The following is a 19,054-nucleotide window of genomic DNA, read 5'->3' as shown; positions in this document are numbered from 1 at the left end:
ATCAGAGAGATCTTTAGATAAATTTCATAATGACATTGAACCTACCACATTATAATTAACAGACAAGTCGCAATTTCTGGATTACTGGGCTCTGAAGTTGCCTCCCATCACCACTGTAATTAACCAGCAGTCCACTCAAATGTTTCCATTGTGGGGAGAAGAAACAACATATTTTATTGAATACTTAAACAAGTTGATTCCAGGCAGCAGTTCAAGGCCATAGAAAAATTAAGGCTGTACTTTTTCTAGGAAGTTCAACTGAGAAAGATTAACTGGATAATTCATAGTACTTCACTCCCATTTATTTTTGGAGTTGGATAACCTAAGGATAGGTAGCCCGCACATACGTCAGCACTAAATTTCAGTTTCAAGTTTTTTTCCAGCATATTTTTGGGGCCGTTGGTTTCTTCAAAAGTTGGTTCAGAAACCCCCACGAGTTGCAGAGAGAATCAGAGCTTTCAAGTGGCCATGCCTAGGTGTGCCTGGATGGCTTGGTCGGTTGAACGACCCACTTTGGCTCAGGTCATGATCTCACAGCTCATGAATTCGAGCCCCACATCAATCTCTGTGCTGACAGCTCAGAGCCTAGAGCCTGCTTCTGATTCTGTGTCTCCCTCTCTCTCTGCCCTTCTCCCACTTGCACTCTGTATCTTTCTCTCTCTCAAAAATAAATAAACATTAAAAAAAATAATAATTCAGTTCTTTTCCCATTTGCTTCTTTCCAAATTAAATTTTCATTATCTTTACCCAGCGATCATTGCACACTGGGATTTATAATGGACATTGTAATGAAGAGATGTACTGAAGGAATTATATGTTCAAACTTACACATTTCTTTTGAATGCCCTATAGCATTAGACGCCATAAGCCAGAAACTACCTGAAGTAACCAAAAGAGTTACCTTTGCACCTAAGTTATGGAACATTGACATTAAAAGGGTTAAAGAGAAGCTATTGCTTTTCACACCCACACTCAGAGAGTGCATCTGCCTGTTGGTTGGGAAAGCCTGAGTGGTGAGCCCATGAACTTGGTCCTCAGAATCATGTGAATTTATGTATTCAGTTGATCAGTTCATTCAGAGATAATCAGACCTCAGGGAAGTGATTCATAAGAACTAAATGAATAATATCTGAACAGCAAAATAACCATTTATCATTTTACAAGACATAGGCTTAGGCGTTGGAAGCAATGACCAGCAAACTGTACACAACATTCCCTAGTAAGTAGTAGAGAGCCAAATTAGCTGTTAGCAGTGCTTAGCTGTAGCAAGGGAATTGCTATCACCAGGGCTTATGTTCAGGGTATATACTCATAGCTTATGGTCAGCATCCATTAGTTAAATACTTCTAGTATCACCTTCCCCTAGGAAATATGTCAGTCTATACAGCTTGTCCTGTTCACTGGAATCACTTTATCCCCTCTAGTTTTCTGCACCTACAGATCAAGACAGATTCACAATTGGTTAGACTAAAATTTTCTCTTAGTTTCATTTTTTAAATGCCACGAGTTTTCTGGTTTTTGGTTTTTTAAATGTGATTTTACGGGGGATGTTACATTTTTGTCAATAGCACAGTCTGACACTTGCTGGGAGGTTTCCACAGGCATAATATGGTGTTTGATGTTAACTTATCAAATTAATTAATTGTAGGAATCTAATTTCATTATATTTTCTAGCCTTACTTATGAAATATGGAGTTTACCTGATTTGAAAACTAGAAACCCCTGTGGGTTTTTTTACTTTATTTATTTTTTAATGTTTTAATTTATCTTGGAGAGAGAGAGCGCTTGCAAGCAGGGGAAGGGCAGAGAAAGGGGGACAGAGGATCCAAAGCGGGCTCTGTGCTGACAGCAGTGAGCCTGATGCAAGGCTCGAACTCAAAACTGTGAGATCATGACCTGAGCCAAAGCCAGACGCTTAACTGACAGCCACCAGGGAGTCCTAGAAACTAGAAACTCTTAGATCCTTGTTTTAATTAAATGAATAAGAAACAGGGACAGTGCAGAAGCCGTTAGATGGGCAGTGGTGAAGTCAATTTCCCTTATGCCTCAGCCTGCAGCATGTGCCAGTGTTGCTAAAAGGAACTGAGATATAATGTTAGTCCAGGTAGCTTCAGATTACCTTTTGCTTGCTTTAAAGATTCCTTAATTTAGCAGTATAATTAGGTGCATGTTGGGTTTCATTCCCTCCTCTCTTTTCACCGCACAGGCCAAGACTGCCACCCAGAAGCATGGCGGAACCGCGGGCCTGCTCACATACCCAGTGCTCCAGGCAGCTGACATTCTGTTGTACAAGTAAGGAGCAGAGTGCACCCTGGTCTCACACGTACTCAGGCTGACAGGAGAGTGAACTGATCCCAAAAGGGTTTGGTTCATGGGGAAGGGGGACATAGAAAGGATTGTGTGAATCAGGTCGCATCTGTTCGCCAGTAGCAGGTACAAAATTATAGAAGTACATTTTTATGTGGAAGTAGAAACATTAAAGGCTACCACTTAAATAGCACTTGCTACGTGTTGGAAATGATCTTAAGTGCTTTATGTACATTGAATCTTCACCATAACCTTCTAAAAGTAGCATGACTATCATCCCCATTTCACAGATGAGGATTATGTTAGTTAATTAATTAAGTTAGTGACTTGCCCAAAGTCATGTAGCTAGCAAAGCTTGGACCCAGGACTTGAGTGTAAAAAGTTTTGAGTACAGAGTTTTTGTGCTCTTTTTTTTTTTTTTTTAATATTTATTTATTTTTTGAGGGAGAGAGACAGAGGGTGAATGGGGGAGGGGCAGAGAGAGGAAGACACAGAATCAGAAGCAATCTCCAGGCTCTGAGCTGTCAGCAGAGAGCCCAATGCCAGGCTCGAACCCACAAACTACGAGATCATGACCTGAGCCGAAGTCGAACACCTCACCTCCTGAGCCACCCAGGCGCCCCGAGTTTTTGTGCTCTTAGCCACTATGTGGTATCTACTTCCCTGGTAGTAATTAAACTTCAAGAGTTTTAAGTGTTAACTTCTCATACAATCTAGATTCTAAAAGCAAGGTGGTTTAGTAGAACTTGTCTGAAGTTCTGACAGTCGAACCATGCTTTCCAAGACCTTAGCAGCTAGCCTTGTGGACCATTGACAGACCAAATTTTAAATTGTGTTTAATTGTAATTAAACCTGTGCCCAGTGGTTGCTGTGTTGGATCTGCAGCTGAGAGCAAGCTTTTCCGCATGATATGGGATACTTTTCTTGTCCAGCACCCGCCATCCATCTAGTCAGCCAGCACTGTCCTTTATGGGCCTCAAACCCTACAACCAGAGGACACCCCCTGTGTACTGCTGGCCAGAGCCTCTGACCTCATCCCTTTCCCATTTCTTCCCTGCCATCCCCAAGCCACTTCCCTCAGCCCTCCATTTGGCTTTCTACAGAAAGAGCTTCCCAACCAGCATGCGCACATAGCCAAGCCTTGCTACTATATGAAAAAGAGAAACTCCATGAATCTTTTTTTTCCCCCTTATGGCCTTGATCCTTCCGTAGAAAAACTAGAATTCTTTGCATGTAATTATGGTAACAGCATGGAGATGACTATACACGTACCTCGTAGTATGACCCCAGAGCCCTCATGCAATTATGATGGAAACAGCTAAGCCACTTAGCTTTACAAATAAGTAATGTCCTTTTCTGCACGCAGGCTGTCTTTGACTCTGTTTAAAACGTATACATGAGGATTGCGTGTTGTTTGTTGTACTAACTTGAATGCTGGGTTCCCAAACAGCATTTACTACTTACAGTAAACTTTTGACTTAGCCTGGGAAATCTAGAACACTTTCCTCCAGGAGTAGCGAAATGAAAGTCTAATAAAGGTCTAGTGCATTTCCCAGCAAAGTAGGCTGTTTTCTCGCCTGTAAAATCACAGGGAATCATGATTATCCTGTGGAGGATTATTAAGGGATTAACTTGAAATATGGGCCAGGCAGTGTTGTTTCTGGGAGTTGTCACTTGGTCATGACTAGTGATGATTGTCTTTAAGGATTATAAACTTATGTCAAATTTCACTTTTTAGGGGGACTTCTTTATAGAAACAAAGGCTGTGATTTTTCAGCACCAGGATATTGACCACAAGTAGATTTCCTTATCAGTTCAAGAACTACAGTGTGAGAGTCCTCTAAGCTCAGGGCTGGGGAAAAAAGAGTAAACTTGAACAAGAGTGATTGCCCCGCTTTGTGATACCAGGGAGCACAGAGTGGGAGGGACCTTTGCAGGGCTCTCTTTCAGTTTCCTAGCTTTATAAACACAGCCCAGGGAGGTTAAGCTGTTTACCCAAAGCTGCACAGCCTGTCAGTGGACAGGGAAACATCAAAGCATGGTTATGGTGTCCTGAGGCCTGTGCTGACCTTCCTGAAGGCGTCAGCAGTTACGTTAGGGGGCAGCATCACATAAATGACCAGGACAATACAAGGTCATATATATGTCGAGGTGATGACAAACCTATTTTTACCAATTGCCCAAAATATAATTGGCAGAATGATAAAATCCTACAGTTTCTTTCATCTAATGAGCAGGCAAATGGGACACAGCTCAGGGGGTTATTAAACAAATTATGTATGAATTGATATCACCTAGTATATGCTCACTGCACATGTTTTAAGAGTACAAGCAACATTTCAAAAGGCCGACGTTGGCAAACGTAGCTCAAGGTCCCCAAATCTGACACATATTCTGCCTGTTTTTGAGCTGGGCCTAGGGTTGTGAATGTTTTCTTCTCTTACAGAAAACAGTAAGTATTTGAGTTCTTTGAGTACTCAAAGAACTTTCAGTAGCCCACTCTCTGGAAGCAAGAAATTGTCATACTATATATAAATATTCCTTCCTTCACTTTTACTGATCCAGGGGCACGTGGGTGGCTCAGTTGGTTAAGCATCCTACTTCGGCTGAGGGTATGATCTCACAGTTGGTGAGTTCAAGCCCCACGTCAGGCTCTGCGTTGACAGCTCAGAGCCTGGAGCCTGCTTCAGATTCTCTCTCTCACTCTCTCTCTCTCTCTCCCCCTCCACTCATGCTCTGTCTCTCAAAAATAAATAAACATTTTAAAAATTAAAAAAATAAACTTTTACTGATCCATTTAGTGGTTAGTGTATATACTAAGAATACCACGAAATACCTTTTTCTTGTTTTCCAAAAGGGGGACTATGGTGGCACTTGTTATCCATCCCCATCAAGTTTCTGTTACTTTACATATACTTTGTTAAACCAGGTAATTATCTACATTCAAGATGTAGATGCCTCCTACCTTAGCCAAGCAACTATCTACGTGCAATACCAGAATTAGATAATGGACACGGAGCAGACAATTGAGTGCTCCTTTTCTTAAAAGAAACAGCCCTTGGGGCGCCTGGGTGGCTCAGTCTGTTAAGCATCTGACTTCGGCTCAGGGCATGATTTCACCATTCATGAGTTTGAGCCCTGCACTGGGCTTTTTGCTGTCATCACAGACCCTGCTTCAGATCCTCTGTGTCCCCCTCTCTGCCCCGTTTTCTCTCTCTCTCTGTCAAAAATAAATAAACATTAAAGAAATAAAAAAATTTTAAAAAGAGAGTAACTGTCCTACATTTGCCTCCTGTCTGGGCTCAGGCCAGACTTCCTGCCACTGGCCACACATGCCCCAGCTCGTAGGCTCTGTTCTTTTGGGTTCTTTTCTCCTGCCACTCTCCTTCAGACTGGTCCCATGGGTGCCGTTACTACCCCACACGTGTCCCACATTTCCTGGGCACACGTGTCAGGGCATAAAGACACACAATAAAGTCAGTGCTGGCTGACTGCACCGTTTGTTCTCTTAGCCTACGTTCCTCTCTGTTTTCATGATGCTTTTCCCCCAGGCTTAGAAATTGTCAACTGCTTCAAAATCAGTAGCAGAGGCAAAACTCAAACCCAGGCCTGGTTTTTAGCCTGTGCCTTTGTTTTCCCTATTACACAGCTTAAGTAAGCCCTTGGGGTATTTTCTGTTTGGCTTTGTTTCAGATAGTTCGGGATTTGGAAAAAGGGCATCACCGGAGAGACTATGAATATTTACATCGTAAATATAGATAGGTACAAAAAGATCAAGTTAGATAGATGGATTCAAATAACCTTTGTATTTTGCCCCCACCAACAAATCTGTATGTGGCCTCTTGGTGCAATGTTGATGCAGAGCGTGTATGGATTTAGTGTTTGCTTTTGTCAAAGTCAGCGGTAGAGTAAGTGGTACGTGGTGGGCTCGAGGATAAACATGAGGGAAGGGAATGAAAGAGGAGCCTTTCAGATAAGTGTATGAAAGATTTATTTAATTGCTTTGGTAGAACTTGGTGTGAAACCCAGGAATGGAAAGCCGAGGCCATCTTAAGCCTGAGAGTATAAGATTAGCAGACACTTGCAGAGAGGCAAAATACCCAAAAGTAGCATTTGCTTGTAGTATTATTTTGCATTCACATTATTTTTCTGAATATCCAATTTCAAATAACTAGCTATCTATTAAGTAAATGTTTCTCTCTCACTTCCTCTCTCTACACACACACACACACACACACCCAGGCACACAGTTTTTATGAACATACAGCAAGTAAACATCATGTTAAGTACCAGTACCACTGCTAATCCAGAGAAAGGTACCAGGCATGGACTCAAGGCAAAGGCAAGGAAGGAATCAACATGAGGTGGGCATTATTTGCAGGCACTGCACTAGCTACAGCACACCTGTTATCTATTCAGATTCTTAGGACAGCTCTGCACGGTAGGTAAGTGATATTATCCCCATTTTACAGACAAAGAAGTGAAATTTTAGAGCGGGACCCCTACGCCTGCTCAAATAGAGATGAGAGTGATTACCTGGGCTAATCGGTTTCTCTTTCTCAAGAACGCAAACAGAGAAGTACGGGAAGAGGCTAAGAAGACAGTAAAAGCAAAAGCTGACACGACATAGGAAAATGAGGAGACAGAGGCCTCGGGAACTGAACAAGCAGAATCAAGACCCACCAGTCACAGAGTACAGGGAGTACAATGATTGGTCAGAAGCGTCACACTTGGTAATATTCCAGAGAAGAGCAGAGTCAACCGTAATGTCTGAGGATCAGACCGCTGCCATTGAGGACCACTGAGGGGATAATCAGTTCCTAAAACTGCTTTGAAGACTTCTGGTTCTTGCACTACACCCTGTCTCTAGGAGGCCAGTCTGCCCCAAGTTTTTATGAGATCTGAAAGCGGCCCTCCAGATCTCCTGCCAGCAGCCTGCTGCCGTCCACATCGTCACCCACAACTGCCAAGCGGTAGTGTCTTCTTGTCTTCCACTTTCCAGCTCTGCGGCAAGGGCCTGCGGTAAACCAGAAGCCTATGGAAATGTGGCTTCCAGGCTACCAGCCCCTGGGGAGACAGAAATTGCACTGAAGGGAGAGGGTGGTGATGAGATGTCATCAGATGACCCCGGACACTCTCCCGGAAGCAATGGAGGCTCTTTGTGATGTCCAGGACAGCGTGCGATGACCTGATTTATACTTTAAAACGTTAACTGATGAAAGTACATTGAATGACTTGCAAGGAGACAACAGCAGCTGGGTCAGTCTATTCAGAGGCTCGTTCACTTGTCTGTTTGGATCCTGATGGTGTCCATGAAGATGAAGAGAGTAGGCAAACTTAGGGGATTTTAGGAGGTAAAATGGATAGAGCTTCACAGAGGATTGGATGGGGATGAGAAGGAGGTGTCCGGGGATCCCGGATGTCTGAAGGATGCCTCTGATGGATGGTGTTGCCATCCATGGAGACTGGGAATACTCAAAGTGGACTAGCCAGAGGGATTTATAACTCCGCGTGGTGTTTTCTCTCCTCAGCTCCTTCAGAAGGTAAAAATCTTCATTGTATCTCTCACAAGAGCCAGCACCATGCATACCATAGTCCCTAAGTCAGGCAGTAATCCCTAAATTAGACGTCATTACAGCATATCCGACAAGCAGCCAGTGATGGCGAATCCATCCTTTGTGGAAGGAAAAACAGTGCCAGACTCCACCCCATGCAGGCTGGCTAGGGGCAGCAGCACTGAAAACTCACAAACACAACCAAAGGAGGAAAGAGAGACAGAGAGAGGACAGATTTCTGCCAGCAGATATATGTAGGCGATGATTAGTCATCTGGATGCTAATTCTGCCGGAGGGTGGGGTGGATCTCGAGTGAATGTGGGTACAACTAGGAACAGAGCAAATGGAAAAAAAAAAAAAAAAACTTAGTCACCAAAGAAGAAGATGAGACACATTATGACATGACAGAAGTTATGACAATCAAAATTACGAAAGGCTTTTGTTTTATGTTGTATCTAAAAAAGCACAATCAGGATAAGTAAAAAGAGAGAGAGAGAAAGGAAGGAAGAGAAAGAAAAAAGAAAAAACTGGGGGAAAAGAGAAGACATATTAATACGGATATCATTATATAGGAGATACGTACTCCTGTTATCTGAAGTGAGAGGAAGACGATGAGGAGAGAGGGTGAAAATGTGAAAGAAATGAAAGAAAATGTGAAGAAAAACCTCATAAGTGAGTGGAATCAGAGACAGGCTGAATTCTTGCGAAGTGTAAACCCCATGGATGAGAAGTAAGGGCCAAGATGAATGATAGGAGGTGAGAAGAGCAGTAAGAGCAGAGGGAGAAAAGACTAGAAACAAGCAAACTAAAATCAGATGAAAAAGCCGAGTAGAACAATAGGACCAGGTGAAAAAAATTAAAATTTTTTAATCCTTTTTTTTCACCCAAAAAAGCACAGCCTCACAGGATTGTAAGAAAAGAGGCAAGGCTCTCACAGAAAGCAGAGAGGCCGGCAGAGTCATTATGAAAACGAAATGTGTTTTCTGTTTAGGTTGGTTGCTTTGCGGATCTGGAAACATTTTGACATGTGGAAATATTCATTTTGATGTGCCTAAAGTGTATTGATTATGGTAATTGCTTTTTCTGTGTTAGCTGCAGCCCGCTGTGATTTCCTATGGGCTACTGTAATTGCTTTTTAACCTGCCCTGTTGGCTAATTTGGTTTGGGGGAGTCAGAGTGACCTCTGCATGTCAGCCTCACTAGAATCGCAAGAAAGAAGCACCAAAGTCCAGTCAAAGAAGAGAAATGTGGGAAGGTGGGCTTGGCCATGTTTACCTCAGAGAGGCGTGCATGCGGGTTGATGGGCACTGAGGGAGACCTAAAAAGGAACGTTTTTGGTTTTACCACTTAGGAAGCCAGTGACTGACTCTCTGATCCAGGCTGTGTGGAAGAGAACAATGGACAGAGCCAAACAAGCATTTCCTAAATTCACTTACTGGCCTTAGAAGAAGAGAAACCACGTCCTGATCCATTGCCATGGTCTCTACGCTTTGCCTTTCCATTCATTACTCTGTCTCTGTTTTCCTGAAATTGAAGGGGTCCCCAGAATTCCTACTACCTGCTATTCATATCTGGGGATTGCCTAATCAGACACGTGAACCGTCAAATTTGTTTTCTCTCTGTATCAGGATCCCACCCCAGGTCTGTGACGGTCTCTGGGATTGTATGTTGCTATTTTTGTTTGTGGTCTAAATCACCTGGCAAAAAAGGAAAATGATCCTGCTTTGAAAAAAGTCACAACAGGGGTGCCTGAGTGGCTCAGTCGGTTGAGCGTCTGACTTCGGCTCAGGTCATGATCCCTGGGTTCAAGGCCTGCGTTGGACTCTGTGCTGACAGCCAGCTCAGAGCCTGGAGCCTGTTTCAGATTCTGTGTCTCCGTCTCTCTCTGACCCTCCCCTGCTCATGCTGTCTCTTTCTCTTAGAAATAAATAAAACATAAAAAAAAAAAAAGTCACAACATACCGCTCATCAAGGTCCCTGATAGTATCAGTCTTTTACCGTTTCGTCCTTCATCACGTCAGATACAACAGCTAGTGTTTTTTGAGTTCTACTGTCCAGTATGATGCGTGGTTATCTCCTTTAATCCCTGAAACAACCTATGAGGGAAGCACCATTATGACACCCAATTACAGACGGAGGGTTAGAAAAGTAGGAAGTTTGCCAGTGGTAAGTCACCTGTTAGCTGATAGAGCTGGGATATGAGCTCAGACAGTCCGACTTCTGACTCCGTGCTCTTATTTTCTATACTGATGATGAACTGGTCTCAGTATGATTTTTCGCTTGGTATAAATCCATACAGATCATAGTGCCCTCCTCTTAATATCATTCATTTATTGAATGAATATTTTCACTCGATCTTAGCCAAAAGGCCAAGAAGTGATTCCTTATTCAGCAAATATTTATCGAGCTCCACATACATGTCAGGTAACTCCTGTAGTTACTGAAAATAGATTGAAAAACAAGGCAGACAAGCTGTCTCTTAAAACTTAATTTTTAGCCAGAGAGAAAACAGTATACAATTAAATACATGAAATAAAATCATTAGAGTCTGATTAATACTATAAAGAAAACAAATAGGATATGTGGAAAAGAAAAGAGAGAGAAATCAACATTGAAGTTTACGGTTGGGGAAGGCTTCCCTGAGGAGGTGATATGTAAGCTGACATCTGAAATAAAGGGGTCTGGGTGCAGCAGCTAAGGGAGGGACAGTCTGAGAGAATAGAGGAGTGGTATGTTCAATAGGTCAGCTGCCTGTCCTCAACGGTTGACCTATTAGCTATCCAGGGTCCATGATTTCACCTTCCTTCCATATAGTCTAGTAGTAGGAGAATCAACAGTCTCTCGCTGGTTCATTTCGGTGTCCTAATGGAGTTTAAATGTCCTTTCTTACATTCAACAGGAAAAAATTAAAAACCTTTGCTACTATTTATGATATTATTAACATCTTTTTTTATATAATTTTTTTAAGGTTTATTTGTTTTTGAGAGAGAGACAGAGCATGAGCAGGGTAGGAGCAGAGAGAGAGAGAGAGAGACAGAATCTGAAGCAGGCTCCAGGCTCTGTGCTGTCAGCACAGAGCAGATGTGGGGCTCGAACCCAGGAGCCGAGAGATCATGACCTGAGCTGAAATCAGATGCTCAACTGACTGAGACACCCAGGCGCCCCTGATCTTATTAACATCTTAATGCATGTCCTTCAAATCAATTTTTTAAACTAATATCTCTTATTCGCATTTGATGTACCAGGCTCTAGAGTACCCAATTGGCATGCATTATTATACTGTCTCCTTAAACAACCCCAGGAGTAGGCAGGTTGTTGTTGTTGCTTTAATGAAAAAACAGACATACAGACATGAGGAGGTTAAATCACTTGTCCAGGAACATGCATCTGGTTAAGTGGCAGAGCAGGATCTAACCCCGGAACTGTCTGACACCAGAGTTCCTCCTCCCCCACCCCACCCCACTCCATTCTCCACCTCTAACCACTGTGGCTTCTCCTTTGTGTGAACAGGTTATATGTATTTTCCAAAAAAACTTTACAGCCTGGTGTTTCTGCCTTATATTTCCCTATATCAGTAAATATTTTCTGTTGTTCATGACTCTTTGTTTTCTGCCTTACGCTGTAAAGATTGTGCGTTCTTTCCTTTTATCTATCCCAGTGATTCAGAAGGTGTGCTTTCTGTTTTAAATTCCAGTAGCCATCATCGTCAACAAAGACCACCCAGTGAGAAGAAATACATTTATTCAGAGCTTGCTACAGCAAGGGCAGCGGCCACGGTCATTTCCATTTCCTGTTTCACGGAGACTTGAAGGCAGGCAGGGGGTGAAAAAAAGGAAGATTCAAGGATGCTCTGATTTGAGCATACCTCCACAGGAAAGCTGGAGGCTGGCTAACTGGAAAGGGTCATTTTATTTAGCTTGGGGAGTATATTTGACTTTCCCTGGCTGGTCATGAGTCAGAGGAAGCGAGGACAAAGAATCGGGTCATTGCACTCATTAACTGGGTCCTGACCATTCCAGGCCAGTTGCTGCACATGTTGTCATTGGCTTCCTGGGCTGGTTTCTCCAGAGATTTGTATCAAGTTTTGTGGTCGTATCTTCTCTGACCATTGTCCATTTGTATACCAGTGTTTCACTTTGGAAAAGTATTGAGTCTTTTGTTAATCATTCCTAGTACAAAATGATTATCATGTGGTACAAGGAGTTATCAATCACACTTTTAGACCCTCGGTTCAATACTCAGACTCCCTTTTGATTTTGTCAACCTGGGATTTTCAAGGAAGATTGTTATTATAAATGGATCGACTTTAGAGTACATTATTTTCTATTGCGATCTGTAACCTAAATTTAGGCTTTATGTTTTTAGTGTTTACAGCAAGTCTTTATACCTCAGCACCTCTGCTTTTGAGTCCTTGTGTCCTTAGATTAGATTCAGAATTTTCTCTAGTCCTTTACATGCCTACCTGAGAATTTCTTTCTGTTCAACCTGCCTCATCTGTAAAAGGGATTAGGTACAATAACAATGCATAAAATATGCTTAGCAAAATGTATGACATGTGGGAAGTGTTCAGTTGTGATTAGCCACTCACTGTTTTGCCCTCCTCCTCATTATTACATTTCACACATAGAAGACAGCGTGGCTAGGTTTTCCATACCTCTTTCTCTCAACCCTTATAAACATGGTTCCATTGTTATATTATTAACCCGATTCTTCTTATTTTTGTTTTCTGATTGTGACATAAGGATTTTTTATTTAACTTCATAATTCAGAGTTTTTCCTAAGTTGTGTGTTGTCATGAGTCTCCAGAGATTTTTCCTGAAATATGTTGTGCCTCTCCAACATGCGTACTACGTCTTGTTCGCCTACTTGTGTCTTTTCGACTCCGTAAAGTTCCCTTCGTATTTAGGTTGTGGTTCTGTTCAGACTGGCCTGCTGTCATCCATCAGAGGACCGTCCTCACACCCGCCATTTGCCTGGCACATTTTCTCTCCTTTTCCTCCTGACCGAGTTCCGGGAGAACTTCACGTTGCTCACCCAGGTCCTGATATGAACTGTACTTAGGATAGCACTGACGCTTCTGTTTTGTTTGGTTTTCTTTATTTCATGAATTCACTTTCTTTTCATTTTATTGGTTTTCTGTCACCACCCATGTTTTTCTCCATTTTGTGGCTTCCTGCCTTTATTTTGTGGCAGCCATGCCTTTCTGAGTCCCATTGAGGGAACCAAGCAGTTTTCTTTTTTTTTTAATGTTTATTTATTTTTGAGAGAGAGTAAGAGAGCACAGAAGTGGGGGAGGGGCAGAGAGAGAAAGAGAGAGAGAATCCCAAGCAGGCTCTGCACTGTCAGTACAGACCCTGACATGGGGCTCGATTTCATGAACCTTAAGATAACGACTTGAGCCGAAATCAAGAGTTGGATCCTCCACCAACCAGCGCCACCCGGGCATCCCAAGCAGTTTTCTTTAAAATACAAAACAGGGGCATCTGGGTGGCTCAGTCGGTTAAGCCTCTGACTTCGGCTCAGGTCATGATCTCATGGTTCGTGGTTCCGAGCCCTACATCGGGCTCTGTGCTGACAGCTCAGAACCTGGAGCCTGCTTCAGATTCTGTATCGCCCTCTCTCTTTGACCCTCCCCAGCTTACACTATCTCTCTCTTTCTCAGAAATAAATAAAACATTAAAAATTAAAAAAATAAAATACAAAACAAAACCATCTGTTTCTTGTAAATGTTCATTTTTCAAATGTCTGATCTTCCTCTGGATCTAAAGGGTAAAAAGTTCCCCTTCCCTTGTTCCACAGTACTTTCCACGGTCGCATATTGGGCTCTTTTACTTGTTTGTTTGATTTTTATGTGCTGGGTTGTATTGGAACAAGAGAATCTTTCAAATAATGTCTGCCAGTCTACGAAAGGCCCTTGTGTGCACCTTCTGCCTCCTTGGCTGCTAGTTGAATTCCCCGCCCGGAATTCAACAGCATGCCCAATTGCACATGCCGGTCAGCTAGATTAGCGCTGCTGGCCTGAGACAGAGCTTTCTCCTACTACCTGTCTGGCCGTTTCACTCTCTGAATGGAGGCATTACTTAAAAAAGAGCGGCTCTGGCTGACACCGCTCCCATGTCGTATCCTGCTTCAGTCTCTCCCCCTCTGCACTTGCCTTTCACATTCAACTTGAGTTGAATGTAACTTGAGTCCTTCCTCAGCCAGTGTGTTCTGTGTCGTGGGTCCAGTAGTGGCCAAGACAATCCCCTGCCCTCATGGACTCTCGTCCCCGTTCTGGTGAGGACGTGATGCGCCATACTGCCTCCTGCTGCCTCCATGGCTCTTCTGGGTACCTCCTCTGGTCATGACTGAATGTCTGAAGAATCAGGTGGATGAGGAGAAAAGGGTCAGTGCCACCTTGGCTGCCATGGAGGGATGTCTGCCATCATCCTGGGCAGGACAGGTGTCCAGCAAAGGGGGGACATTCGCTCTGACTCTACACAGCAACATCTTAACCTCTTTTCCATGTGCTGCTGTTGATCTTCACAGTTCATGAGAAGTCTTCTCAAATCCCATCTTTAGTTGTAACTCTGGCTGCTAGTTTTAAGTTATTTATATTTTGTTTGCCTTGATGGGTATTTTAATAAGAAATTGAGATAGATTATGTTGGTTTACAGTGCCATCCTGGAATGCTGACGGCCCAATGTTGAGTTGGGTAGTGAATGTGGGATATTTAGTGCCCATGTCTAGCAGGAAGGCAGAGATACTGTCCTAACCCTTCAGACACACAGCAGAGCTAGAGACAGAGCCCCAGAATCATCAGAGGAGAAGCGATGTGTCAATCCCCAGGTGAAAGTTGATAAGCTTTCCAGTGTTGGGGAGAACCAGTGAGCCAAGATGATGTTTTTAGAAATATCAACTTTAAGTCTACATCTATACCACCCTGAACATGCCCGATCTCATTTGATCTCAGAAGCTAAGCAGGGATGGGCCTGGTTACTACTTGGATGGGAGAAATATCAACATTTAGGGGATTAAAGGGGGAAACTAAGCCACACATTGATTGCTCTCCGTTTAATCTGTTTCTTATTTCTCTCCTGCGAAAATTTATACATAAATAGATAGTCATCAGGTCTTGATTACACACTTTGCCAAATGGATGACCCTGGCCTTGTTTTTCCCTCACAAACTTCCCCTCGTTGAGGCCAGTCTAGGGAGAAATGGGAATTAGAATCAGGTAATGGGTAAACCTCTGGTTGCATAGGCAATGGTCTTAGACACCCTTCTAAAATACCATGTACCATTTTAGAATTATTCCCTACTAGCTACCATTATCTGAAGGCTTACCAGACTTCAGGCAACTCTGCTAAGTACTATATGTGCGTTGTCTCATTTCATCTCCGCAATAGTATGGGGTGAATATTATTACTCCCATTTACAGTAAGAAAGCTGCCAATGATAGAAATCCTATGATTTAGGGGCGCCTGGGTGGCTCAGACAGTTAAGCGTCCGACTTCGGCTCAGGTCATGATCTCGCGGTTTGTGAGTTCGAGCCCCGTGTCGGGCTTTGGGCTGACAGCTTGGACCTGGAGCTTGCTTTGAATTCTGTGTCTCCCTCTCTCTCTCTGCCCTCCCCTGCTCATGCTCTGTCTCTCTGTCTCTCAAAAAATAAATAAATGTTAAAAATTTAAAAAAAAAGAAATGCTATGATTTACCCAAAGACACAGAAAATGAGAGTGGCAGAGTCAGGATTTGAAGCTGGCCTATACTCGTTTTTTTTTTCTTCTTAAATAGTTTATTGTCAAGTTGGTTTCCATATAACACCCAGTGCTCATCCCAACAAGTGCCCTCCTCACCTTCACCCCCCTTCCCCTCTCCCCCACTCCCATCAGCCCTCAGTTTGTTCTCAGCGTTCAAGAGTCTCTCATGATTTGCCTCCCTCCCTCTCCCCAACTATGTTTCCCCTTCTTCTCCCACATTGTCCTCCGTTAACTTCCTCCTAATCCACCTATGTGTGCAAATATATGGTATTTGTCCTTCTCTGCCTGACTTATTTCGCTCAGCACAACACCCTCTAGTTCCATCCATTGCTACACATGGCCAGATTTCATTCTTTCTCATTGCCATGTAGTATTCCCTTGTATAAATATACCACATCTTCTTGATCCATTCATCAATTGATGGACACTTAGGCTCTTTCCATGTTTTGGCTCTTGTGGAGAGTGCTGCTGTGAATATTGGGGTCCATGTGCCCCTATGCATCAGCACTCCTGTATCCCTTGGGTAAATTCCTAGCAGTTCTACTGCTGGATCATAGGGGAGTTCTATTGTTAATTTTTTGAGGAACCTCCACACTGTTTTCCGGAGGTGCTGCACCAGTTTACATGTCCACCAACAGTGTAGGAGGGTGCCTGTCTCTCTACATCCTCGCCAGCACCTATAGTTTCCTGATTTGTTCATTTTAGCCACTCTGACTGGCGTGAGGTGGGTGGTGTCTCAGTGTGATTTTGATTTGTATTTCCCTGATGAGGAGGGACACTGAGCATCATTTCATGTGTTTGTTGGCCATCTGGATGTCCTCTTTGGAGAAGTGTCTCTTCATGTCTTCTGCCCATTTCTTCACTGGATTACTTGTTTTCCGGGTGTGGAGTTTGATGAGTTCCTTATAGATATTGGATACTAGCCCTTTATCAGACATGTCATTTGCAACTATCTTTTCCCATTCTGTCAGTTGCCTATTAGTTTTATTGATTGTTTATTTTATTGATTGTTTATTGATTGTGCAGAAGCTTTTTATCTTGATGAGGCCCCAGTAGTTCATTTTTGCTCTTGATTCCCTTGCCTTTGGGAGTGTGTCAAGTAAGAAATTGATGCGGTGGAGGTCAAGGAGGTATTTTCCTGCTTTCTCTTCCAGGGTTTTGATGGTTTCCTGTCTCACATTCAGGTCCTTTATCCATTTTGAGTTTATTTTTGTGTGTGGTGTGAGAAACTGCTCTAGTTTCATTCTTCTGCACGTTGCTGTCCAGTTCTCCGAGCACTGTCTGTTAAAGAGGCTGTCTTTTTTCCATTGGATACTCTTTCCCGCTTTGTCAAAGATTAGTTGGCCATGTATTTCTGGGTCGAATTCTGAGTTCTCTATTCTATTCCATTGGTCTATGTGTCTGTTTTTGTGCCAATACCAGACTGTCTTGATGATGACAGCTTTGTAATAGAGGCTAAAGTCTGGGATTGTGATGCCTCCCATTTTGGTTTTCTTCTTCAATATTACTTTGGCTATTTGTGGTCTTTTTTGGTTCCATACAAATTTTAGGATGGTTTGTTCTAGTTTTGAGAAGAATGCTGATGCAATTTTGATTCAGACTGCATTGAATGTGTAGATTGCTTTGGGTAGTAATGACATTTTAACCATATTTATTCTTCTGACCCATGAGCATGGAATGTTTTTCCATTTCTTTGTGTCTTCTTCAATTTCATTCATAAGTCTTCTATAGTTTTCAACATACAGAACTCCTATATCTTTGGTTAGGTTTATTCCTAGGTATTTTATGGTTTTTTGTGCAATTGTGAACAGGATCAGTTTCATGATTTCTCTTTCTGTTGCTTCATAATTGGTGTATAAAAATGCAACCGATTTCTGTACGTTGATTTTGTATCCTGCAACATTGCTGAATTTATGGATCAGTTCTAGTAGGCTTCTGGTGGAGTCTGTCGGGTTTTCTATGTAGAGTATCATGTTGCCTGCGAAAAGTGAACGTTTGACTTTTTCTTTACCAATTTTGATGCCTTTTATTTCCTTTTGTTGTCAGATTGCTGATGCTAGGACTTTCAGCACTATGTTAAACAACAGTGGTGAGAGTGGACATCCCTGTCGTGTTCCTGATCTCAGGGGGAAAGCTCTCAGGTTTTCCCTGTTGAGGATGATGTTAGTGTAGGGCTTCTCATAGATGCCTTTTATGATATTTAGGTAAGTTCCTTCTATCCCAACTTTCTCGAGGGTCTTTATTAAGAAGTTATGCTGTATCTTGTCAGATACTTTTTAATGCAACTATCGACAGGATCATATGGTTTTTATATTTTCTTTTGTTGATGTGATGTATCACATTGATTGATTTGCGAATATTGAACCAGCCCTATAACCCAGGAGTGAATCCCACTTGATCTTGGTGGATAATTCTTTTTATGTGCTGTTGGATTCGATTTGCAAGTATCTTGTTAAGGATTTTTGTATCTTTATTCATCAAGTATATTGTCCTGTAGTTCTCTTTTTTTTGCTGGGTCTCTGTCTGGCTTGGGAATCAAAGTGATGCTGGCTTTGTAGAATGAGTCTGGAAGTTTTCTTTCTGTTTCTTTTTTTGGAATAGCTTGAGAAGAATGGGTATTAATTCAGTTTTAAATGTCTGGTAGAATTCCCCAGGGAAGCCATCTGGCCCAGGGCTCTTATTTGTTGGGATATTTTTTATTACTGATTCAATTTCCTCACTAGTTATGGGTCTGTTCAGATTTTCTGTCTCTTCCCGTGTGAATTTTGGTAGTGAGTGTGTGTTTAGGAATTTGTCCATTTCTTCTAAGTTGTCTAGTTTGTTGGCATATAATTTTTATAGTATTCCCTGATAATTGCTTGTATTTCTGAGGGGTTGGTTGTAATAAGTTATTTTTCATTCATAATTTTGTCTATTTGAGTGCTCTCTCTTTCTTTTAGAGAAGTCTGGCTAGAGGTTTGTCAATTTTTTGTTTTGTTGATCTTTTCAACTGTTGTTTTGGTTTCTATATGGTTTATTTCTGCCCTGATTGTTATTATTTCTCTTCTCCAACTGTGTTTGGGGTGCTCCTGTTGCTCTCCCTCTAATTTCTTTAGGTGCATTGTTAGATTTTGCACTTTCTAATTTCTTGAAATAGGCCTGGAGTACAATGTACTTTCCTCTTAGGACCGCCTTTGCCACATCCCATAGAATTTGGGTTGTTGTATTTTCGTTTTCATTTGTTTCCATATATTTTTTAATTTCTTCTTTAATTGCCTGATTGGCCCATTTGTTCTTTAGTAGGGTGTTCTTTAACCTCAATGTTTTTGGAGGTTCTCCAGACTTCTTCCTGTGATTGATTTCAAGTTTCATAGCATTGTGATCTGAAAGTATGAATGGTATGATCTCAATTCTTTTATATTTATTGAGGGCTGCTTTATGTCCCAGTGTGTGATCTATCTTGGAGAATGTGCC

At 42.3% G+C, this 19,054-nt stretch overlaps 1 protein-coding gene across 1 annotated transcript in view; it reads left to right on the top strand.

The window, feature by feature from the left end:
- WARS2 (tryptophanyl tRNA synthetase 2, mitochondrial) overlaps positions 1-19,054 on the top strand; it is a 112,266-nt gene that overhangs the window by 81,000 nt on the left and 12,212 nt on the right. Inside the window, exon 4 of the mRNA XM_039255674.1 lies at positions 2,207-2,292. Coding sequence (XP_039111605.1) covers positions 2,207-2,292 — 86 coding nt within the window. The remainder of the gene's footprint in view (positions 1-2,206; positions 2,293-19,054) is intronic.

The sequence above is a fragment of the Hyaena hyaena genome, unplaced genomic scaffold (genome assembly GCF_003009895.1).
Source record: "Hyaena hyaena isolate Hyena2069 unplaced genomic scaffold, ASM300989v1 scaffold_539, whole genome shotgun sequence".
NCBI lineage: Eukaryota > Metazoa > Chordata > Mammalia > Carnivora > Hyaenidae > Hyaena > Hyaena hyaena.
Note: the sequence above shows the minus strand (reverse complement) of the source record. Positions and strands in the feature narration are given on the sequence as shown.